Source organism: Melanotaenia boesemani, chromosome 13 (assembly GCF_017639745.1).
Source record: "Melanotaenia boesemani isolate fMelBoe1 chromosome 13, fMelBoe1.pri, whole genome shotgun sequence".
NCBI classification, from domain to species: domain Eukaryota; kingdom Metazoa; phylum Chordata; class Actinopteri; order Atheriniformes; family Melanotaeniidae; genus Melanotaenia; species Melanotaenia boesemani.
In genome coordinates this window covers 7,389,689-7,414,659 of record NC_055694.1, presented here as the reverse complement: position 1 = coordinate 7,414,659, position 24,971 = coordinate 7,389,689, and the positions used below count along the sequence as shown (strand labels likewise).

General features: G+C 40.2%; 3 protein-coding genes across 7 annotated transcripts; all 3 read right to left on the bottom strand.

Annotated features, from left to right (window-relative positions):
• Nucleotides 1-192: 192 nt before the first annotated feature.
• Nucleotides 193-7,119, bottom strand: LOC121651070 (syntaphilin). The gene is made up of 5 exons (XM_042002933.1): nt 6,849-7,119; nt 2,950-3,066; nt 2,744-2,875; nt 1,866-2,015; nt 193-1,746 (listed from the first exon to the last, which is right to left on the bottom strand). Exons 2-5 carry the CDS (start codon nt 2,997-2,999, stop codon nt 492-494), a joined length of 1,587 nt encoding a protein of 528 aa, XP_041858867.1. The 5' UTR covers nt 3,000-3,066; nt 6,849-7,119; the 3' UTR covers nt 193-491.
• Nucleotides 7,120-8,433: 1,314 nt separating this feature from the next.
• Nucleotides 8,434-23,309, bottom strand: rad21l1 (RAD21 cohesin complex component like 1). 5 transcript variants are annotated; one of them, XM_042002929.1, is made up of 14 exons: nt 23,197-23,309; nt 14,261-14,427; nt 14,047-14,176; nt 13,255-13,354; nt 12,846-12,949; nt 12,613-12,720; nt 11,932-12,033; nt 11,732-11,839; nt 10,712-10,941; nt 10,542-10,623; nt 10,319-10,458; nt 10,102-10,221; nt 9,791-9,865; nt 8,434-9,607 (listed from the first exon to the last, which is right to left on the bottom strand). In XM_042002929.1, the coding sequence occupies exons 2-14, from the start codon at nt 14,405-14,407 to the stop codon at nt 9,425-9,427; spliced, it is 1,629 nt and encodes a 542-aa protein (XP_041858863.1). In that variant the 5' UTR covers nt 14,408-14,427; nt 23,197-23,309; the 3' UTR covers nt 8,434-9,424. The 5 variants fall into 5 exon arrangements, with proteins under 5 accessions (XP_041858863.1, XP_041858861.1, XP_041858865.1 ...); XM_042002927.1 differs by lacking the exon at nt 23,197-23,309 and adding an exon at nt 14,782-14,855; XM_042002931.1 differs by lacking the exon at nt 23,197-23,309 and adding an exon at nt 14,782-14,855 and having other exon boundaries at nt 12,613-12,717.
• On the bottom strand, nt 17,523-23,943 carry LOC121651068. The gene is made up of 2 exons (XM_042002926.1): nt 23,539-23,943; nt 17,523-23,484 (listed from the first exon to the last, which is right to left on the bottom strand). The coding sequence occupies exons 1-2, from the start codon at nt 23,941-23,943 to the stop codon at nt 17,947-17,949; spliced, it is 5,943 nt and encodes a 1,980-aa protein (XP_041858860.1). The 3' UTR covers nt 17,523-17,946.
• Between the last annotated feature and the right edge of the window lie 1,028 nt (nt 23,944-24,971).

Here is a 24,971-nt window from a genome sequence, read left to right as displayed (position 1 = left end):
GATTATTAAACCAGATAAGTGCAGTCTTTATTTTTTGTCTGCAAGGTGTTGTTGACTTCCAAGTAATGACATTGACTTGTATTTCATGTAAACTTGTGGGGAGTGCAGGTTTAAAAAAAAAAAAAAAAAAACTCAGATCATTACTCTTTTAAACAAATATAAACTATCATTTTGCCCTGAAGGCTGCTGATTCACGCATATCTTGGGGATCTTTTTAAATGCAAGACAACCCAACAAACTCAGGGGTTTCATGCAAATTGCAATAAAGAGAAAACTATCCTGTAAGAAGCAGCAGAGCGTGTATTTAAGAAATGAGTCTTACAACTAATTCTTTGTATCCTAAGGCAATGCATTATCACAGAATCACAAGGACATTATTTAAAATCTAAAAATCTTCAAAGAACTCCAGCTGACCAGGGCTGACTTAGTTGTGATGCCATGTCAGCTTCATGCCTGCGGAGGATTGGCGTCTTCAAAGGGGGCTGAAAGTGTCAGATTGGAGTTGTTCCGTTCATGCTGGTGGGTCTGCGCCCCCTTCCTGCACCCTGGCGTCGAAGTGAGTGGAGGGCGACGGCACAGCAGCCTCTCAGCAGAGACCCGATGTGATACACAGGCATGACTTCCTGTGGCGCCCCTCTGCACAGCCACGCCATGGTTGGGACCACAGGCATTGCCAGAGCCAGAAGATCTACAAGGAAATATCGGCTCCAGTGGCACAGTTCAGGGGGATGTCTGTCCTCATTTGCCCCTTCAGTTTCTTCTGTATTATTCTCATCTTTGTTCAGTGGAATAGCTCCCTGGTTTACTGGAAGTGGATGTATAGACTGGGGTTGGCAGGTGAGGGGCTCTGCTGACACATTTGCTGCAACCCCAGGTTTATCAGGTAGTAGTAACTCTGCACTGTAAATGTGCTCTGGAGGGGACAGAAGTGGTAAAGATGTTGAAACCAGCTGTGGCTCAGAGGGGGTGACATCTGCTGTGGCTAAAGAAATGACACTCAGCTCCTCAGCACCACTCTCCTCACATAGCCAGGTCATGGTGGGGCTGCAGGCCTGGGAACGGACCTCTGGTTTCTTCTCTGCTGCAGGAACAGGGATGGGGTTAGTATGAGTGGTGGGCACAGCAGCAGGTGTGGATGTTACCGAAGGCTCCTCTTGAGGTAAGTGTAGGAACAGGTGATGATGGGGAAGGTACGTGTGTCCACTGCACCTGCAGCTGCTATTAAGAGCATGACATGAGTGTGAGATTGGCAGCACAGCCCCCCCACTACACAACCTTTCATAGGTGGAGCGTGGAACAGCTGGGGGCCCTCGAAGGTGGTGGCCCTGCTGTGGCAGCTGCTCTGACAGGAGCGCTGCCTCCAGGAGCAGGTGGGTTTGCGCAGCCGGGCGAGATGCTCCGCTCGGATCAGGAGCATTTGAGCTGCGTTCCAACTGAAGAGCCTCGCTGCTCAGCCGGGTGTAGGTGGCACCACGACTTAAAGTGCTGGCTGGGGAACATCCACAAGAGCGTGACTTTCCCCCTGGCCGTGCTCCCTGCAGCTCCCTGTATGGCTTGTGGTCATGGTGGTCTTGTTCACGGACGGCCAGGTTGGACCTCACAGACTCAACCACCTCCTGGAGATGCTGGATCTCCTTACGAGCCTCCTTTAAGGCTAGCTGGGCCTCCACGCGGTGGCACTCCTCCTCTATCCAGTCTTCTTGCATCTTGTACATCTGCGTCCTCAACTCATCTATTTCACAGTCCCTGAGAAAGTAGAAAGAATAACCAAATAAACTGATTCTGCTGAGTCACGTTTACTTTTCTGGCTAAAGCATTAATTATTGTGACAAGGAGTGAAGTAGTGAAGGGGAAAAGAGGCTCACCTGTGTTGTAGCCGTTCCACATTTTCCCTCAGCCGGGCTCGCAGGTGGCGTATACACACCTCCTTCTGCTGCAGGGGTGTAAGGTACTGCTCCGGGGCAGGGGGCTTGATGCCATGGTTATCGCTGCAGGCTGTGTGCTTTGCTTGACGCCTGAATCATCATAAGTGCAAGTAAAGATATTTTACATAAAAGGCTTTGTGTAAATCCTGTGTGATAAGAAGTTTAAATCTTTGTAATCAGGATTTTTTAATCAAGTGATAATTTAACTCAGACTTTTATATATTGTTTTGTATTTATCAATTTTGTGATTTTTTTAAAAGATATGTCTTGTTTTTAATTTATTCTAATCTTATAATCTTTTTGTCAGTTTGGACTGCTGGTGCTGCTATAAACCATTGTTTCAAGTTCTGATGACTGATTGTTTATATGATATATGGATGTGGCTACAAATGAATTACCCTTTTTGGGATCAATAAAGCTGTTTTGAATCTTGAGTGGTAGTGAACGGTGCAAAGCCCTCATTAGCTGATGTCTGCACACCTGCTGAAGCTGTCAGCTTGTGGTGACGTAGCACTGTGTTAATTCAACCCTCCAGTTACCTTGGAGGATACTTGTGGATTTAAAAGCAAAGCATTAAAATTGAGGCTTTTTAAAAAATATCATTTCAGAGTATAAGAGGAGCACAGATGAGAAACTGAGACGCTGCTCAGTTTTATGTATAGCTGCTGGTTTTTCAGACTGTGGAGCCCATCCAACCTTAAAGTCTTATGAGGAGATTACTAAGCAAAAAATATGCTGGTGATGCCATTTTTGATAAAATGTGTTTTAAAATATTTGGTACCTCATTTTCATACTGCTGAAAGAACAGTAGGTCTTACCTGGGGGTGCTAGGATATGTCCGGGCCGTGGGGCTGCCCTCAGGAGCCCTCATCCGACCAGGGTAGGTGTGGGTGCTTGATGTGTCACTGTGGGAATATCGCCCACTGCCACCACTAGTTCCCACAGAACGCCTTGTAAGGAGATGAAATTAAGCTCATAAGTGAGACTGTATTTGGTTTGATAAACAAAAAAAAAGGAGCTGTACCTGCGCTGATTCGAAGAGGGCTTTCGACTTGGAGTGAGTGACATTGACATGAAAGGCGATGTCCAAGCTCTCCACTGCTGTTTCTAAAGCGGCACACCAGGAGCCCTGATGGCTAGGCTGTAATAATCATTACAGACAACAAAAACAGCTGTTTGAAACAAGCCAGTAAGTATGCAGCTATCACAGTCAGAATCAGCCCTGCATGAATCTGTGAATCTGAAGAGATTTGTTTTTCTTTAAGATAATCTCTTGTGTATGCATCCTCATAGACCAGCGACAAAAGTCTGACATAGTCCTCATGAAAAATTGTCTCGGCTAGAAACATATAAAGCCTTCTTTTCTGTGCTGGCACAAAGAGGACAAGTGAGTTCACTGTTGGTGCAGCTGCTCTGTCTGAGCTGTGTCCTCCTTATCTGCAGAGCAGCACATACACATGACTCCACCTCACACTGACTGCCGGGACAAAGACACAGAGGCGACCTGACATTTGGTAGCTAATAGGGACATTTTTTATCTGCCTGTCAAAACTGCTAACTCGTACATGCCGGTCACATACAGCACACAAATAACTCACAGTTCACAGTTATGTTGATCTTAAATATAAAAATATTTACTGTGGCAGGCAAAACTGATTTTTTTTTTTGTTTTTTAAGTAAAATGTCTGTATATTTTATACACATTTGGCATTTTTAACAAATCCTCTCTCAAAATCAGTTTAAAATACAACAACTTCTGATTATTTGTCCATTAGGTATAGAAGAGCCAACCAAAACATTGTTAGGATGATCCATACTTTAAAAATCTTTAAATTGCACAATAATTAACATTTTTGAAGTGTATTACATTTTGTGTGTCCAAAAGGGTGAGACCTTTAGCCAGCTCCGAGGAGGATCCTGCTCTCTGACCCTGAATGTTCAAGGTTGGACATGCAAAAATAACATTTCACAGTATACAATATCCACTCTCCAGCCACTTTATTAGGTCCACCTTGCTAGTTGGACCCATTTTTGCCTTCAGAACTGTCTTAATTCTCAGTGTCATAAATTCAACAAGGTGTTGGAAACATTCCTCAGAGATTTTGCTCCATATTGACATGACAGCATCACACAGTTGCTGCAGTTTTCTCAACTCCACATCCATCTCCCATTTCACCACATCCAAAGCTGCTCAGCTGGATTGAGATCTGGTGACTGTGGAGGCCTTTGGAGTCCAGTGAACTCACTGTGGTGTTCTAGAAAGCAGTTGGAGATGATCTGAGCTTCGTGACATGGTGCATTATCCTGCTGGAAGTAGCCATCAGAAGATGCTACACTGTGGTCATAAAGGGATGAACATGGTCAGCAACAATACTCAGGTAAGCTGTGGAACGATACTCAGTTGGTACTAAGGGACCCAAAGTGTGTCAGTAACATGTCCACCACACCATTACACCACCAGCAGTCTGAAACATTGATACCAGGGTGTCATGTCAGGCAGCTGTAGCTCAGGTGGAAGAGCAGTCATCTGCCAACTGGAAGGTTGGTAGATTTATTCCTGGAGTCTACCCATTCTTCTCTGACCCTCTGACATCAACAAGGTATTTTAGTCCAAAAAACTGCTGCTCACCGGAAATTTCAGACTATTCTCTGTCAACCCTAGAGATAATCGTGCGTGAAACTCCCAGTAGACCAGCAGTTTCTGAAATACTCAGACTAACAACCATGCCATGTACAAAGTCTCTTAAATCCTCTTTCTTCTTTATTCTGATGCTCAGTTTAAACTTTAGCAAGTCGTTTTGAGCATGTCTACATGACTAAATATAATGAGTTGCTGATATTATTTTAACAAGAAGTTGAACAGATTTACCTGATAAGGCAGCCAGTAAGTATATATATTAGACATCCTCTTTCAAATGTAACCCCAAACCAGAAACAGAAGAAATAAGGGGATTCTCAAATTTTGATTCATATTTTATTTCTGACAGTTTGAACCTCCAATATTTAATGTTTTCTGATCAGCTTGATTTTATTTATTAGTATTCATCAACTTTGGGATTAAAAAAAAGAGGAAAGAAGAAGTTAGGGCAGTAAGTCTTTAACCACATTATATTGTTGTTATTTTCCAAACAACACTTAGAAGGATGATCTGGAATTGAGGACACATAAGAGTGTTATTTTGTCCCACTACTTTGATGTGAGCACCAGGATGGGGTTGCTGTCAGAAAATGTTCATTCTAAAATTATCCAGACTTTCTTAATTCAGCATAAATTTGCCAGATCAGTATTCATAACCTCATTTTCCTCAATCAGGCCTTCAGAATGTTTACAGTATGTGTTCTTGGTGAAAAATGCATGTCTCAGGAGCAGAAAGCAGAATATACTGCTCTAAAATCTCATGTTTGTATCTGTATTAATTCGGCCATTACAGAAGTGGAAATTAATTTAGCTACAGACACAGGTGCAACCCCTGTCCTGCTGCTGGTAACAGTCTGGGTGGTATTAGAAGTATAGTGTCCATTTCTTTCAAGAAAGGTCTAAAATGGTGGTTGGATTAACTGCAACACACATTTCAACTGTGTGATGGCTGGAAGAGAAGTTGACACAGCCTCCGGACTAGAGTAACACAGGGTTTTATTTTTTGTGCTCTGTATTTAAGTGACATTTGTGAAAACAGCTCTGTGCTGAACAAAGTTGTTTTTTCCACAGTAATCCCTTGTTCTTGTGATTATATCAGTTATTGATGAATGATCGTTTTTGATGCTGAGGTATCTGAGTGATCAGACATAGCAGGTGTCAGGCAATTTGGACTGTGTTGCAGGCTTTCAAGACAAAAATGAATGCATAACCAATTAAATGATGGGAAAAAAACATGCAATTAAATAGCAGACAAAGAAAACATCAACATATTTACAATGTTGCCTTATTTTATCCCAATTTTCTACTTAGGGGTTTTACTATTGTCATTTTATGCTAACAAAAATAAATTAGCCTTTGTCCATATTTGCATACAAATATCAAGAATTTGCAGTTCTGTTTTGTGGTTTACAAAGATAAAAATGGTAGTGAGAAAAAAGCCCACCCTTTCTCATCTTATGTGGACTAATAAACTTTTTACTGTCACTCACAGTTAAGTCTGAATGCTGTAAAGAGTCTGTATGAGTTTGTATTTCATTTAAAAGTAAACTTAAGAGTTAAAACCCTGAAAAGGACTTGATGCCACAATTACCTAAATGACTACTAGTGTTCATCTCAGTCTTATCTAACAGCATAAATCCAAGCTGAGGACAAAATGTTCTCATCTCTCTTCACAAGACCCTGCAGCTCAGTAGAGCCTCCTTAACCTGCTAATCGATAAATATCCTTGTGGCGCCTGCAGACACAACAAACCTGTCGCTCTGCTTATAAAGAATCATTCCCTTAACGAACCGGAAGCGTCTCACTCCGTCCTACTTTTCATTTCTAGGACGCTGGAAAAGCAGGAAGATCTCACCTCCCTTTCTCTCCCGCCTGCCTGCGCAACAAGTGGCAAGTGCTGGTGAGAAATACGCAATCATGTTACGTAAGTGTGAGAACCAGTGGATGCTGTGGAGGCGAATGTGATCATCACACAGTAGGCGGATGAAACTGAACTCAAGAGCTGCAGATGACGCCAGAATGTTTTAGAATAAACGTTCGTGTCCCTCAGCTATTACAGCATCAAAATCATGCGATTTCCCCACATCTGTCGCCTAGAGTCAGAAAGTCTCTGAGTTCACTGGTCCTGAAACAGTACGGACAACACCTCTTAAGATTAAAGTCGAACAGAAAATAGAAAGAAACCCCGTCCCAACTGTGTCCCACATACAGTTAGAAACAACCAGATTCTAACATCTATCCGCTACAGGCGCGTGTACCTGACACAATCTGCACATGAAACCGTACCGTTTCCGCAGGTGGAAACTGTGCATCATGGAAGAGCTTCGGTTTCTGCCTGACTTGATGGTCCCCGGTGGCAGCAGGAAGAAAAGGTGCTGGCGGTGCTGATGAGAGTCCATCCTGCAGCCGTGAAGCCCCCAGATGAAATGAGGCAACTGCGTCTGCTGCATCGCTGCTTCTTAAAGTGACAGCAGGGAATCATAATGCCTCATTTGCAGGAATCAGTAGTGATGTTACTGCCTCACAAGATGACAGTAGTTTTTAAGGCAGACCAGTTCAGCACCCAGACTCTTCTCCACTGAAGCCAGGCTGTTGAGATGGCTGCAGTATGTGGTTTAGTGTTGTCTTCCAGAAATATTAAAAGTTTTCCCAAAAAGATACTATAAGTACTAATACAACACCATACCATCAGAGATGCAGACTTATCTACTGTCCACTGATAACAAGCTGGATGCTCCCTCTCCTCTTTAGTCTGCAGGACATGATATTCATGGTTTCCAAACAGAATTTCAAATTTTAAATAATCTGACTACAGAACAGTTTTCCACTTTGCCTCCGAGCATTGTAAATATGTTTTGGTCCAGAGAAGACTGCAGCATCTTTGGGTTGTGTTTACATATGGCTTCTTCTCTGCATGATAGAGCTTCAACCCGCAATTATGGTTTATTACAGTGTTGTGTTCACAGACAGCTATTTCTGGACATGTTCCTGAGCCCATGCAGTCTTTTCCAGTAGAGAATCAGGCCTGTTCTTAATGCATCACTCAAGGTTCCTAAGATCACGTGCATCCAGTTTTGACCTTCAACATTGTGCATACAGAGATTCCTCTCTGAATCTTTTGATATTACACGCTGTAGATGGTGGGATCTTCAAAGTCAAATTTATGACCAGGAACAATTTTCTGAAAATGCTCCACAATTTTCAGATGCAGATTGAATCACTGTCCATCTTTACATCTGAGAGGCTCTGCCTCTCTGAAATGCTCCTTTTATTCCCAGATATAGTCAGTTTACTGAGCCAGATTAGGTGGCTCAGGCATCTGGTTAGGATGCCTCCCTGTCAAGGTGTTCTGGGAACGTCCTACTGGAAGGAGACCCCAGGAAAGTCCCAGGACACGCTGGAGGAAATACATCTCTCAGCTGGTCTGGGAACACCTTAGCGTTCCTCCTGATGAGCTGGTAAAAGTGGCTGGGGAGAGGGAAGTCTGGGCTCCCCTGCTTTGGAAGCTGCTCCCACGTCCTGACCCCAGATAAGTGGCAAGAAAATGGATGGATGTTACTGATCTGTTATCAATAAACCTTATTGTCAAATGCTCCTTCTGTTGATTTTGATTTGTGCCAATTGCTTTTCCAGCCTTTTGTTGCCCCTGTTCCATCTTTATTGAGATAAGTTGCTGCCATCAAATTCATAATAAGTCAGTTTTCCATGAAATGGTAAAATGTCAGTTTCAACATCTGATATGTTCTTTATGCTCTATTGGGAATAAAATATGGGTTTATGGGATTTGCAAATAATAGAAAACTTATTTACATTTTACAAAGCGTTCAAACTTTTTGGGAACTGGGTTGTATATACAATAATTATACCAAAATTAATATATTATTACATTTATTTTGATAAAAATCCACAATGACATACATAAGTTATTTAAACCCCCAGAAAAAGCACACAACCAGCTTAAACACCAAAGTCTCAACACTATTAATATAACCCTCCAAAAATTAGTGTTAAACAAAAATGTTAGATTTGAAGTTCTCTGTAGTCAATCCTGTGCCTTTTATGAAAAGTAGTCATCTCTCAATATGATGCAAAGTTGTTTGAGAAGACAATATCCTGGCCTGCACCTAATGTGAGCAGCAGAACCTGCACAAAAAAGATCAAGTGCAAAATTCTGCATAATTAGGCGGTAGAGGTAAAGTGTGGCAATGCGCAGGTGCAACTAAGTTTCGGGGTTTAGGTAGGGGACACAACTCCTTTCAAATCTGAATAGGTTCCCAGGATGTGTTATTTGAACAGTGTGTCTCAAACGTGAGCAACAAAAATACAACCCTTCTAAAACATGTGCTTATAATAAATTGTCAATTTGGTGTTTCACACTCACAAAAAAAAAAAAAAAAAGAAAAAAAAAAAAGAAACACGAAACAGAAATTCAAGCGACACCTGGGGTGGAACGGGTCTCACAGTGAGGTGACTTATAAGATCTTGTGCTTGTAACATACAGAAAAGAAACGGGTGTAAAACAAACTAGGCATGCAGGAATGTGAAGTCCAAACAGAAGTGATGCATGAATCTAGATGCTGTAAATATATAATAACAATTAAAAGAATAAATAAACACAAAGATTGTGCAGATTAAAATATTTAGAGTTGTGAAACATCTGAGGCAAGGTACGTAAAAACAGTCTAGCAAAGAGCTTTCAAAGTGTCCTCTATCCTCTTGAAGGGAAAAGAAATGGCCAAGGACATACAAAGTTGTTTTTTGAAGCCCAGAAACCAACTCATGCATGAGGAAGATCCATCAGAACCAGGACTGCGAACCACTGATGAACCCAAGAGGGAACTTTACAAAGCTAACATGTTTCATTAATTGCAGAAATTGGGTCCAGGTGTGACAATGATGTCCTCATAGGGAGCACTCTGATGGAGGTCAATGTGCTGCTGTTTTTTTAGGACCAGAAGGCAGATGAAGGTGGTTGCGGCCTTGGCACGGGTGGCTCCATCACATAGTGCCCCCAGGCTAAATGTGGCTTCACTGGTGCTTCGGCTCTGAAAGAAATGTGGACACATATTTTGCAGCATCACGTCTGATCTTTTCTCTTCATATTTAAATCCATGACTATAGATTTTAAAAAGCTAATGCAGATGGTTACACAAACATACACAGACTTGACAAAGGCATTGTTCTGACTTCACATAAATGAAGACTTTTTTTTTTTTTTTAAACCTTACTTTGAGAACATTCAGAAGCTTCTGCGCTCGCCTGGTTATCCTCCTTTCTTCAAAGTCCTGGCTATCCAGCATAGACTGCAGGTTGGAAAAGCAACATATTTCAGCCAGTGATGCTGGGCCCACTGCCAAGGCAGCACAAGAAATTATCACCTGCCATCTGTTACGTGCTGACAGAATAAAACCTGCCGGCTGTACCGGCCATTTTCACACAATCTTCCCTCATCATTTCACTTTCAATCCTAAGAAAGTTGGCAGAAAGTGGAAGCAGACGGAGAAAATCTTTATTTGTAGCTGTGTGAGCTCATGAGCACCTGAGTGTGAAGGGAAGTGGACTGTGTGTCCTGTGTGTCCTGCACCGGGCAAGATGGATGGACAAACATGGAGTCCTCTGATGGAAGATCTGGATGAGTGCACTCTGACCCGTTTTCATCCTGATAGACACACAGTGCAAAAAAAGAGGTAAAAACAAACTAATAAAGATTTTTTTTAAATAAGAGGCCTCCAGTTAACCTGACGTGTAATACGTACTTGTGCAAACTGTGAATTAGTCTCACAGTTGTTGTTCATGTGGTCAAGAGCTGTCAGCTCGGCGTTGTGTGTCGTTTCAGAATCGAATGACAAATGAATGCTGTTGATGTTTGAGGAGAGGGCGCTCAGATCCCTGTGTGCTGTGACATAATGAGGCAGAGCAAAACCCATGTGATACAATAAAAAAGCAATCAGAGACATAACTTTCTCACTTCTTAACTACCTTCTTGCCTCTCTTGACGAAGTGCCTCTATCTCCTCATTCACACTATAATATCTCACCTGGAAGATTTTTTTAGCAAAGATCTGCAAAGGCAACATTTAAAGACATAATACTCACTATTGGTGATTTAGTTTTAGTTTTACATGCCAAAAAAGTGAAGCAGGCATTTACCTCTTTTATTTGTGGATTCACTACGGTGGAACATGGCTGTGAAAAGAGTTTGTCAACACCTCCGCTTTCCTTCCACTGCATGAGCGGCACCGTCGGTGGGGCCATGTCCAAAGGAGCAACCAGGTCTGAATAATCTGAAAGCTGCTCTTTGATGAAATCGTTGCTTAGCTCTTTAGTTCGGTCCACCACCAGCTTGCGTCTCCTCTTTCCAATCTTCTTTTCTGAGTTTGCTAAAAATAAAAAGCAGAGGCTAAAATGAAATGTGGTTTTCTGTAAGATCCTACGCATGTGTGGCACAAAATGGACTTCTTCTGTGCTCAATATGGAGATCTCTATGCAACGAAAGATGTACCAGACTTCCTATTATTTAATTTAAAGTACTCCTTAGGTAGCACTACAGTAAAGATAAACTTCTCAAACTGCTACCAAGTCCCTTGAAGCGCACATGTTCTAAATAGTCTAAACTACTGGCGATCTTTTTTTCTAAATCTATTTCTGACATTCTAGGTATATCTATTAGTCCTTCTCCACAAATAGCTAATTTTCGAATGTATTCTGATAAACTACGTCCATACAGGACAATGTTATAGCATTTGCATCTAGTCATTGTGTTGTGCTGTAAATAATTGTGTTGTGGCTAACAGAACTATTACTATTTTTTATTATTCACCTGACACTGATCTTGTCAGCTTTGCACCTAATATACAGACATGTAGTAATAATTTTATAAAACCCTTCTCTTTGTAAATTTGACTGCTTTAAAGTGTGTATTTATTTACTCATTCTTTACAGATTATTATTGAAACTGATTTAGTTGTACTAACACCCCTCCCACCTTTTTTTTTGGGGGGGGGAAATTATTCCCAAGTGTCAGGCTCTGTTGTGAAATCGCCTCGGGATGGGCGGGGAGGGGGGTCTAAAACGTTAAATGCAACTGTCTTCAGATGTCTTGTATACTGAAACTGTAAATCAATAAAGTTATTGGGGAATTATAGAACCAAAGTTTGAATTTTTGCATACGAGTGATGGTCACAGGCTCCAGGGCAAAGGCAACCTCCTCATCCGCGAGCAGAGTGGTCTCATTTAGAGAGGGGGTCTGTGCCTGAACAGGATCTCTACTGTCAGCATCTGTAAAACAGGGTAGAGTCAAAGAAAACCACGACCATTAAGAGATGGAGGTAAAGATAAGAGAACTATGATGCATTGAAAAATAGCTTTACCTATTTGATGCTGATCAATTAATGTAGAGCTCTCTTGGTTTTGAGGCTCTTCTAGGATGAAATCCATGAGCTCAGCATGATCACTGGGGTTTGTCAGAAAATCTAGAGTAAAAAGATCAGAAAGCATTAGTTTAAGTACATTTTCATGAAAACAATTAGGCAAAAACCACCACCACTGCAACCACTGCCATAAAAAACGACACGGCTTATTAAAAAATATATTTTAACATTTGATTGTAATCTGTAGAAAAACAGGATTTTTGACAACTGCAGGAATTATTAGTTTAATTTATTGTTACTGTAGAATAATAGGAAAGCTGACCACTCTATTTCAGAGGTTATTTATTCTTTTGTGTCACATTTTAGAAGACGGAATCCTAAGCAGCTGCAATTAACTGCTGAAAACCGGTAACTTCCAGTTCAATCTCTGTTGTTTTATGGCTTACAAGAACAGACAGTGCAGCTTAATCTTGACTTATATGAAGTAAATCTTACAAATATGCATCACTGCTGATTAATTTGGAAAAAATGAAGGTGTTTTTCCACATTTAACAAGAGGGCTGAGCAAGTGGTCTTGTTTAGGTAAACCAGACTATGATCCAACTTTTCTGTGTAAATTGTGCTCTTTATGATAAAAAAATGTGGCAAAAAGGGGTAAATTAAATAAATTCTACAGTCTACCAAGAAGATCGTATTCTCTGTCTTCATCTCCAAAGGTGTCTCCAGTTTCTGCAAAGCTCTTGAAACTCCGGTCCAGCAGTGCATCTGGCTGGCCAAGTGACTCATCTGCTAGTCATCAGCAGAGATGAGAGGGTTGGGAAAAAAAGAATTCATTTTTAGATCTCAGCTGTCTGTTCATAAAATGCTACATCAAATTAGGGATTAAGAACGTGTGAAAACAACTGGGTCCTCACCGATGTCTGTGAAGCTCAAAAAGTCCTTTCCAAAATCCTCTCTCAGAGTGATTTCCTCTAAACGACTCTGGTTTAGGGAAAAGTGGTCCACAACATCTATTTCACTGGTGTCCCAGCATGAGGACAACAGAGTGTGGGTTCAGAGTGCTCATTCATTAGGTTTCAATAAATAATTGGTATTCAAAGGACAACATTCATGCTCAAACCATTAAAAAATCTATAATTTGAATAATTAAAACAGAAAATCTGTCTTATGTTTTCAAATATGACCAATTACATAACTGTTGACCCCCCCAGCCCCCCTTATCACCACCACCACCACCACTATTTATTAATTTCCTATCTAACTGTGGCGTTAAGAATATGAATGACAGACTGGGATGTGTTGGACAGGAGAAGAATAGAGCACCTGGGATGTGGCAGCTGGGTATCAAAGGTTGTGAAATCTTCATTCAAAGTAATAGCTTTAATTGTGGCTTCAAGCCCATCCACTGGCATATCTGTCTGACCTGGTAAAAAAAAGAAGAAACAGTGCAAATAATAGAAGAAAAAACAATGAGAACAAAAAAAACAGTATTTTAATTTTTTTTAAGAGGAAATATTTTGAAACAGGTTAAAAAAAAGGAGCAAAGACAAAAATTTGAGGCATTATACCGTACTTATAGGTATGAAAAGTAATTCCTCTGCTCATTAATAAACTTAAGCTGAAGTATTGCTATTAATGTCCATCCCCCTCTGGCTGTAATCATCATTAAGGCCAATTACTATCTGACTTACATAAAAAGTTGTCTGATAAATTTTCCCTTCAGAAATATTATAATTGTTTTTTTTGTTGTTGTTTTAAAGACTTGTTTCTTTTTTTGTTTCTGCATCACAAAATACAACCTCCAAAATTACCACAGGGCTAAATAAGCACTTCTCTAAAGCAGTCTCAATAAAACCTAAATAAATCTGCCAAATGAGTCAAGTCTAGCTTCATGAGCATGTATCTGTGTGGATGTAAATTGAAGTATGATGTATTATATATACCAAAAACACAATTTTTGCAAATTGCAAAGCCACCTTCTCAGCATATGTATTGAAACCAAAAATATTTCATATTAAATATTTTATACTAAAATGATATCTAATGTCCCAAAAGTAACCAATCTACCACAACTACGAACAGAGCAAACACGACCAAAGCAAACAGGTTGTTTACCTGGCCTGAATGCCATTTTAATTCTGACCAGGGCATCATTGCAGTCTGCAAGGAGATACTTTGCTTTTCTGGAGTAGATCCTGACCACACCAAGGAGTAGATGACTAGAAGTCCGCAAACCAATGTTAATCTACAAAGACCACACAGTCACATCTCAAACAACGCTGTCAACGAACAATGTGAGGTTTTAGTAATGAGTTTTATAAAAGTTTACCTTTGGGGAAATTATGTCTCTGATGGTTGTTTCCAAGTTGCATTCAAATATGTGGGCCTTGGTGAGCTTCCTCTCCCAATGCGCTGCCAACCAGATTTTAGCCAAAGAGCCCCGATGGGATGTAAAATGTTGGACATAGAACACCATGTTGGTAAGGTAGGTGTCACCTATGAGAAAAAAAAAGAAAAAAAAAAAAAAAAAAAGAGAGAGAGAGAAGAGTTTATTTTACTAATCTTAACAATGTTAACTGGCGAAACATTAAACTACCTGAGAATGCTAAGTTATTTTTTATTTTTTTTCAGTGCAGCTAGTGCTAATTATACCTACGCAACTATGACTTCTAGGTCAAAGTCAGCTAATGTTAGCGGTGGCTGCATAGCTAGTTGCCTCGGTTGACGGGCCAAAACATTATGGGTGAGTAATCTTTGATACATTCAAAAAGTTTGATGAAAGCAAAAATAGTTATTTAAATTAATTTCACACAAGAAGAGAGCTCCTCCAACATCAGCGGAATAGCATACCTTATCTTCTTTAATTTCACCGCGTTTTGACAACCGCTGTTGCCAACTCCTCAGTAAGAAAGGTAACTATTGGCTATCCTAAAAGTTCCTAAATGACGTCATCGTCAATTAGCATAATCATCCTTGTGCTTATAGCTGTAATGGATGCTACCGTGCAGAGGGATGTCGTGGGATAGGCAAAAATAGTTTAGAAAACTATTTTTAGAAAAATAAAATAAGATAAAAATAAAAAATAAACAAATAATTGATCAATATTTTCTTTGTATTTTATTATTTTTTTAATCAGTTGTAGCTGTTTTTTATTAGGAGTTTGGAACATGTCACAACACTTTTAACTTTTTAAATATTTTTGTTCACACTCTTCATTAATAGACATTACCACCCGACGGTAAGTCAGCGTGGGATCATCCAGCAGCAGCTTTGTACGTTTCATTTTCAGCCTGGTGATAAAACCGGTGATCATTTTCAGCTCTGAATGCAGCTGGGAGCTGCAGCTGATGCTGGTGAGGACCAAGCCTCTTCTGAGTGCTTTTGGACAGGGGAGGGGTCTGCCCATCACCCAGTCATAATTGAGAAGAATAAACTACTTTCAATCACGTCAGTCTCCAAAAGTCTAAAAGAAAAAGTCACTAGATTTTGTCGCTAGTTGCTTTATTGATAAGAAAACATAATAATAATAATAAAAATATAATAATAATAATAATAAAATAGGGCCATTGTGAATCTTCTGTTTCCCTCCACAGTCTGAAAAGAGGAATTGTTGGCTGTTGTCAAAAGCCAATCTCTGCTGACTTCAACAAGGACGCCTGGTGAAACTGGAAAACGCAAACACCTTCTCTCATCTATTTTTTTTCTGTGGTAATAAATAAACTGTATCCATGTGAATATAACAACAACAACAACTGTAGGAGCCATATGTCAGATTATTTATTTTCCTATATAACTTATGTGTGCACACGCATGGTGGCATCACCGGTGACTGTGGGAGGCACTGTGGGTGTGTTATCGTCATTAATGGTTATGCTCACCTGTGTCGGTTTTGGGCCTGGAGCATGGGGGCAGGGCGAGCTTGAGGAGAAATTTTCTATTAACCGTCACAGTCATTGTCTATACTATCAACTTAATCTAAATGCCCTGTTTTATATATCCTTACACATCTGGAACAGCATTAATGGAAGTAAGTGTCTGCTTTTTAACATTGTGATATGGATAAAGAAAAATAAAACATTGTGACAAGTGCACTGGTTTTACGTGACGCGTCTTTGATATAAAGCCTCATCTCTTAGCCTGCCGCGGCGTTTGGGTTAAATTTGAAGTTGGTAAACAACAACAACAACAACAACAGAATTGGGGCATTATGAAAGGCAACAAGACTGCATGCGCACAGCCTGTTGTTTTGTTCAGTGTCTTTAGGTGTGTGTGGTCTCATGATGTCATTTAGCTATGATTATTGTGAAGAGTTTATTTATTTGATACTGATATAGCTTAATAGTAATAGCTAGCTAAAAATAAAAAAATAGCTAAAAATTAAAGGTCATAGCCCCCAGAAGCAGGGTATAATTACAGTTATCACAATTCTAAATTCTGTGATCTATTATGTGAATCTATTTTTAAAAGCTTTTTATTGTAAACCCATAATTAAATGAAAAGTGGAGCTGAGAAAATGAAAAAGAGGATGAGAAAGAATTGTTTGAACCACTAATGCTGTCAAAGACAGTCAAACATTCATTTGTGCACACACACACACACACACACACACACACACACACACACACACACACACACACACACACACACACACACACAAAGAAGCTACAGCCTCTTCATGCTCTTGATTATCATAGCTGAATAAACCCAAGTCAGACTGTGTTCTTAATAGTGTAATCGTGGCCACTAATTTTAACAGAGGATATGTATTTAATTACCCAGAAGAAGCACCACTGCATTGTGAAATTTAGAGATTAACCTTCCAGGACGTTATTTAAGAGCATTTTTTGAATGGTGCCACCCAGTGTCACACAGCAAGATTTAACTTAATCTAACTAACTGTGTACTTAAACCTTGTAGTTGTTCTGTGTGTTTGTTACCACTAGAGGGCATCATAACATTAGTATGAAAAAACTTGGGTCATGCCCTCACAGTTTGACAAACATCACTTTTTGTTGATGTTCGTAAATATGGAAACACAGTGAAAACCTATGAGTTATGGGCAGTAAACTCTTGCACAGCAAAGCAACGACCTTGTAACTCTTAAAATCACGTTCGGACTATTTCACACAGCTGTGAAGCAGCACCCAGGAACTCTTTCCATTCCTAAATTAGAACATGCAGTTAGAAATCAAACATATAAGACTGAAATGAAAATAAACCCCTACAGATTATTAATTTATTGGTTAAATAAATTATAAATTGTCATCTTATTCTTAGAATCTACTAAATTTCCTGTTAGTGACAAGACTGGAGCTTGTGTTGCCCCATGCCCAAAAGATTAATTAAAGGAGAGTTTAATTACAAAGGTTTGTGGTAACGCTTTTGCCATAATCATGCTCACATATATTACAAGTGTATGTAAGAATCCAACCACAGCAATTTGTCCATCACCTCTCATAAGTATATTTTTCTTTATGCAGGAATACATTGCATTATATACAGGGTGTAATGGCTATTCTTTGATTTCTAGTAGCTCCATATGCTTCTTAATATAACCACTTCTAAAAATGAATGGACGGTAGACTGTTTTACGCGTTGGACAACTAGACGTCGTCGCACACGGTAAAACGACCGTGTTGCTCCGCCGTCCATCTTTATTGAAAAGAAAAAACACCGGCCCTTCTTCTACAGTTCAAGTGCATACAATGATATTGTACCCTCTAGCGTTCACACATGGTAACATCAATGTAATGTAATGACTATGAATTACTTCATTACTTTTAACCTCATTAATACTCTATGAATTAAACAAATATTCAAATGAAATATACTTTTATCCAAATAATCATTAACTTATAATATGCCTCAAAAAATGGCGCTTACATTCCGGCCCCTAATTGTTACTGCTGGAGCATAACAATTACACTCTTAACAAAAAGCGACATTTAAAGTCATTTTATAAACCAAAACATGCATCTCTTATTACACATTTTTATGGCTTCAAACAAAAATACATTACTCATCCATTTCAAGCAAAAGACACAATTTGTCTACTGGTCTTTCCAAAACACTACTTTTAGTCTTAACTAAGACCCTTCTTACAAGACCTTTAGCATCACAGATGGTTTTTTCAACTTTTGCCATTAACCATGAACCTCTGGGAGCACTGTCGTCTACTATAAGAACAACATCTCCTGGTTTCAGATTTCTTTTCACATTTAACCATTTTTGTCTCTCTTGTAAAAGTGGTAGATACTCTTTGGACCAACGTTTCCAAAAAATATCTGACAAGTACTGGACCTGTCGCCATCTCCTTTTTGAGTACAAGTCCTCTTTTTGAAACAGTCCAGGTGGCAACATTGGTTGTCTTTTCATAAGAAGCAAATGATTAGGCGTTAGTGCCTCTATATCACCTACATCATTAGACACTCTGGTAATAGGACGATCATTGACAATAGACTCCACTTCACAAAACAAAGTGTGGAGACGCTCATCATCAAGAGTCTGTTGTCTGAGTAACTGTGTCAGAATCTTTCTAACAGAACGTATCTGTCTTTCCCAAATCCCACCGAAGTGAGATCCTGCAGGTGGATTGAATATCCATGTGACACCTTTTTGAAGAAGTGAGTCTGAGATTTTAGACTGATTCCAATTTTTGATTGCTTCACGCATTTCTTTCTCCGCCCCCACTAGATTCGTACCATTATCTGACCTCATAACAGAAACTTGGCCCCTCCTAGCTACAAACCTTCTAAAAGCGTTAATGCAAGTGTCTGTTTCAAGTGAATGAGCAACCTCTATGTGTATAGCTCTTGTGGTAAGACATGTAAACAAAACACCATAGCGTTTGACATAACCACGACCACATTTAATCTCGAAAGGTCCAAAATAGTCTATTCCAACATTAGTGAAAGGGGGGTTGTCCGGAACCAAGCGATCCTGTGGCAAACTTGCCATTCTCTGTTCACCAGGTTTGCCTGACAACATTCTGCATTGAACACATTTTGACAGTATTTTCCTCAGAGCTGAATCTGCTTTGGGAATCCAGTATTTCTCCCTTAGTTTTGACAACATAAAGTTTCTTCCACTATGTCCTGTTTGCTTGTGAATGTGTCTGAGAATCAGAATAGACACATGGTGGTTTTGATGAAGTATGACTGGATGTTTCACATTGAATGGTAAAGCTGACTTATGTAACCTGCCACCTACTCTTAAGACCCCATTGTCCAGCACAGGATCTAGCTTTACAATATGGCTGGTTCTTTTGATCTTTCCTCCTTTTTGTAAAGTTAAAATCTCATCTCCAAACGTTTGACTTTGACTAAACTTAATGATCTCTGTTTCTGCATTCTCTAGCTCTTCAACTGTTAGATGAGACTCATTTTTAGTTACAGTCTTTTGCATGTTTGTGTCGACTTGTGACAAAGTGTTTCTCTCATGACACAGCTTCTGAAGCAACTGTTTAAACCTCAACATCCAGGCGACAGCCCTTTTTAACTTGTGCCAATCTGAGTAATATGAAATAAACTTGACAAGAGGATTTGTTTGTGTGCTAACAACATTCACACTCATCACCTTTACTTCTGCATCATTATGTATGTCCATTGAGTGTATTGGAGAGACAGGCCAATGTTTAACATCTTTAGATAGAAAGTCTGGTCCTTTAATCCAGCATTTACTTGCAATGAACTCGCCTGCCTTCATTCCCCTAGATGCACTGTCAGCAGGATTTAACTCTGTGTTTACATACTTCCACTGACTAGGATTGGAATGGTCTCTGATAAGCGATACTCTATTCGCAACAAAAGTCTTAAATCTGGCACTGTCATTGGCGATGTATCGCAACACTGTGGTACTGTCAGTCCAGAACATGGATTTTTCAAGTGGCATTTTTAGCTCATTTGTCATTAGTTTGTCCATTTTTACTGCTACAGCAGCCGCTGTTAGCTCTAATCTGGGAATAGTAGTTTGTTTCAAGGGTGATACTCTTGACTTGCCTATTACAAACGAACAGTGGACTTTACCTTTCTCATTAGTGACTCTAAGGTAAGTAACCACACCGTAACCTTTTTCACTCGCGTCCGCGAAGTGATGCAGTTGTGCTGATGTTACAGCTCCAAAACTTTCTGGTTTGAAACACCTATCAACTGTGAATCCTTGTAATTTCATAAAGTCCGAAAGCCACACCAGTGACTTCCGAGTCAAGTCTACAGGAATGTCCTCGTCCCAAGAGAATTTCTTCCCACACAGCTCCTGCAAGATCGTTTTAGCTGGCAGAATAACTGGGGACAAAAAACCTAAGGGGTCATATATTGAACTCACGAATGACAAAATGCCCCTTCTCGTTTGTATCATTGGTTTTGCATTGATTTTGATTTTGAAAGAGTCTGTCTCAATGCACCAGTTAACTCCTAAGACTCGTTCATCTGGTAGTGTATCATGACACAGATCTAGTGCTTTAATCTCTGATGCTCTTTCTGTTTCAGGGATGGAGGCTAGAACAGCTCTGCTATTACTGTTCCACTTGGTAAGACGGAAACCTCCACTAGCACACAGCTCTGTTAATTCTTTAACCATGGTGCAAGCCTCACTTTCATTTGACACTGACAAGAGACAATCGTCTACATAGAAATTGTCAAGTACTGCACTAACTGCCATAGGTGCCACTTCAACTGCGGCATCCTCTGCTGTTCTCTTTAACGCATAGTTCGCGCAACTAGGTGAGGATGTTGCCCCGAACAAATGTACAGTCATCTTGAACTCTTGCAATGGTTTGCTCAAATCGCCTTCAGGCCACCAGAGGAAGCGCAACAGATCAGTGTCTTCTGGTGGTACCTGAACCTGGTGATACATAGCCTCTATGTCTGACATTAAGGCAACGTGGTCATGTCTAAAACGAGTCAACACTCCGACTAGTGTGTTAGTTAAGTCAGGACCTTGTAAAAGTTCTGCGTTCAGTGACTTGCCCTGATAAGATGCTGCACAATCAAAAACTACACGGAGTTTTCTTTTCTGCGGGTGGTACACACCGTGATGGGGTATGTACCATACTCTCCCGTCGTTACGATCAAGCTGTTCTTGAGGAACAGGTACTGCGTAGCCTTTGTTCAGTAGGTCAGACATGAATGCATTGTACTCATTGTGAAAGTCTCTATTTTTAAGCAGCTTTCTTTTGAGGTTTTCTGCTCTTTGCAAAACTAGAGTACGATTGTTAGGTAGTGTGACTGACTTATTTCTAAGTGGTAGGCCTATGCTATGATGCCCATCAGCCTTTTTAACAGTCTCTTTGACAGAGTTCATGAACTGAATATCCTCTCGCGACATCTCATGCCGCTCTTCACATGCCCTTTCTGGAAAGTCATGATTAAACTGCTGCAGACACATTGTTTCTACTTCTGACATTGAGATGCGATTTACAGAAGCACTTTGCTCATTTTCAAAGTCTTTTCCTTTCAGTGGTCCATTGATGACCCAGCCAAGGATCGTGCGGACAGCATAAGGACCATTGTCTACACTATGGATAATTTCCCATGGCTCCATTGCCTTGTGAGCATTTGACCCTATCAAAAGTCCAACCTCTGCATCTATTTCAGGAAGCTCTACTCCATGCAGGTATGGCCACTTTTCTAAATCTCTTTGCACAGGAATGCTATCTTTCGTCACTGGAATGTCTCTATGCGTGTAAGCATCAGGTAAGTCTACATAGACATTTTCTTTCACACCACAAACTTCTAAGCCTGAAACTAAGTAACTTGGCTCTAACTTTTTCTGACCCATTGTGCGGAGAAGAATCTGAGTTTTCTTGCCTTCTGTGCCAAGCTGTCTCATTAGTTTCTCAGAGCAAAATGTTGCTTCGCTACCATTGTCCAAAAACGCATAAGTCTTGACTGTTTTGTTGTTTTTCTTTAGCTTAACATGAACTGGGACAATAGCCAAGACACAACTGTTATTACCGGCCCCGGTAGCACCACAAGTTCCGCCTGTAATAGGGATAGGGCTGGGGACTTCAGTATCAGCATTTTCGATGTCATTGTTAGCTTTGTGTTCTACTGTTTCATCCTCTGCCTTAGCATAATGAAGCATGCTTGGATGTCTTTTAGGACAGTAGTCACATTGGATTCGTTTCTTACAGTCTTTACTTAAATGTCCCTGATTTAGGCATGAAAAACATAGTCCTTTTCCCTTAAGGAACTCTACTCTCTCTTTGTGAGGCAGTTTTCTGATTTTTTGACATTCAGCTAGTGTGTGGCCTTTCTCACAATATGTGCAAGGTCTTTTAAATGCTTCAATAGTTTGGCGTAAGTTGCCTTTATTGCTATCTGGCAACCTTTCCTTTGTGGCAAGGGCTACGCTGGTAGCAAATGCACTGCCCTTTGGTCTAAATGGTTTGTTCGTTTTCAAGTATTGCTTGCCTTTGTCATTAGCATCTTTAATATCCCCAAATAACGGATCTGATGCTATCTTAGCTTGTCTGTTCAGGAATCTAACCAAATCTGAAAATCTAGCTCTCCTGCCAGATGTTTCCTGAATATCAAAAGCAGACACTCTCCACATTTCTCTCATCCTATGAGGTAGCTTGGAAACCATAACTCTTAGATTGGTGGGGTTGTCTAACTCCTCAAGTTGGTTAATGTCCTGCATAGCATTGTTACAACCAGTGAGAAACAAGGAGTAACTGTGAAGGGCTTTGGCATCATCTGCCTTTACCTGAGGCCAATTAACGGCTCTGTTCAGGTAAGCTGTCGCTATCTTTATCTCATTGCCATAGTGATACTGCAAAAGTTTCATTGCCTCTTTGTATCCCTGCTGAGGGCTCATGTGTTGGCAACTTCTGACTAAGTCTCTCGGTTCACCACGAGTAAACTGCTCAAGATAGTATATTCGGTCACTGTCGTTGTCAGTTTTATCACTGATGGTGTGTTCAAAGGCTCTAAGAAAGAGTTTGAACTCTAAAGGATCACCACTAAAGATGGGAACATCTCTCTGCGGTAAATTTGAGAGTCTTTGCTGCTTAACTAACAACTCAGTGATGTCATTTTGTTTCAGCATTACTTCACACAGATTAACACTAGTGTCACTTTCCACTTGTTGGGTAGGGTTCTCTTGTTTAACATTTAGCTGTGGTCTGGTAATGATTTGAGTGTTTAACTGTTCATTAGTTACAACTAGGGGCAAACTGGGTTGCTGGTAACTACTGAATGTGGTAGGTTCACGATGAGTCGTACTCGTATTCTCACATTGTTCGTACTCACACTCTTCCAATACCTTTATTTTTGCTGTAGAAGCAGCAATGGCCGTCTCGATTTCAAGCTGCTCCTTCTTTGCCTTTAGCTTTAGCTCTTCCATTTCCAAAGCTTGTTTTGCTTTCAGTGATGCTGCCTTAGCAAGTAAAGCAGCTCTTTCCGCTTGTTCCTTGTGGCGTACTGATGATGTGGATGAAGCCTTGGATCTGGCCGAGCAGCTGCTGATCCTTCCCTCGGAGATGCAGGAACTCGGTGGCCTTTTCTTCGGTGCAGTTGCTATCGACACGCTGTCGTCTGGACCCACGTCGTCCTGTTGCTGCTGCCTGGTAGACATCGACGCAATGTCGTCTGGACCTACGTCGTCCTGTTGCTGTTGTCTCGCTGAAATGGTCCATTTCTCAACATCGACCATAAAATTGCTGAAATGTTCCCTTTTAGGCAGGAACCAATATGTTTGATCAGCTTCTTTCTCATCTGGTGACAACAGTCGCAGCACATCTTCATTTGCTTTATCAAAGTCATTCAAAAGTTTAGAGCACTCATTTAAATGGTCATCAACAGTGTCTGGATCTTCATTGTCTTTCATTAAAGCATTTATTTTGTTCGTTTTTGCAGTCAGTTGAGAAAGTTTAGTTCTTCTTACATTCATTTGTCTGTGCAAGTGCTCTTCCAGTCCTTTTTCAGTGTACTTTGGTGCCCTCTTGTGACCATCGCCGGTACTGCAGGTGTTTTCCTTCTGCCTGGTCTCTAGCGTCTCGTCATCCGCCATCTTGCTTTATGTTACGCCGAAATATTCAACAAAAGCTCTAATAAAGTAGTCTATGACACAAAGCGTGCATTGCTTTCTACTTGAGTGCCATCTGGCGAAGACTACAACTTCCTGGCTGTCTTATATTTCTTCTTTTGGCTTATTTTCGCTAGTTACCATGCTGCAGTCCTTTCTCCATTGAAGTTCCATGGCGAAGGGCTCCTTCTCTTGCTGAGCGAGGTCGTTTTACTTAATGTAATGGCTATTCTTTGATTTCTAGTAGCTCCATATGCTTCTTAATATAACCACTTCTAAAAATGAATGGACGGTAGACTGTTTTACGCGTTGGACAACTAGACGTCGTCGCACACGGTAAAACGACCGTGTTGCTCCGCCGTCCATCTTTATTGAAAAGAAAAAACACCGGCCCTTCTTCTACAGTTCAAGTGCATACAATGATATTGTACCCTCTAGCGTTCACACATGGTAACATCAATGTAATGTAATGACTATGAATTACTTCATTACTTTTAACCTCATTAATACTCTATGAATTAAACAAATATTCAAATGAAATATACTTTTATCCAAATAATCATTAACTTATAATATGCCTCAAAAAATGGCGCTTACACAGGGCATTATATGCATCATGCTTATTCCATGTAATAGTATATTGCATCTGTGTGTAAATACTTCTATAAAAACAGCACAATGAAAGACAAACACTACTTATAGTGGTCTTTTTGTCTAAAAAAAAAAAAGGCCTGTAATCCAAAGATAATTACTGTTAATGATAAAACTGAATACGTTCTTGCAGTTGAGAAAATAAAATTGTTGATTTTTACAAACAATTAATTATTGTAACTCAAGTTTTTACAGTTTACAAAGCCATTTTTGGATAATTATATTATTCTAATTATTGTAGGAATATGCAGGATGTCAAGATGAACCCCTCAGAGATGACAATGGACTTCTCATCTTGGAGGTGAAGTAAAGAGGCTTAATCCTAAAGGTATTCCCGAATTTCTCTTCTCTCTCTCTTGTGT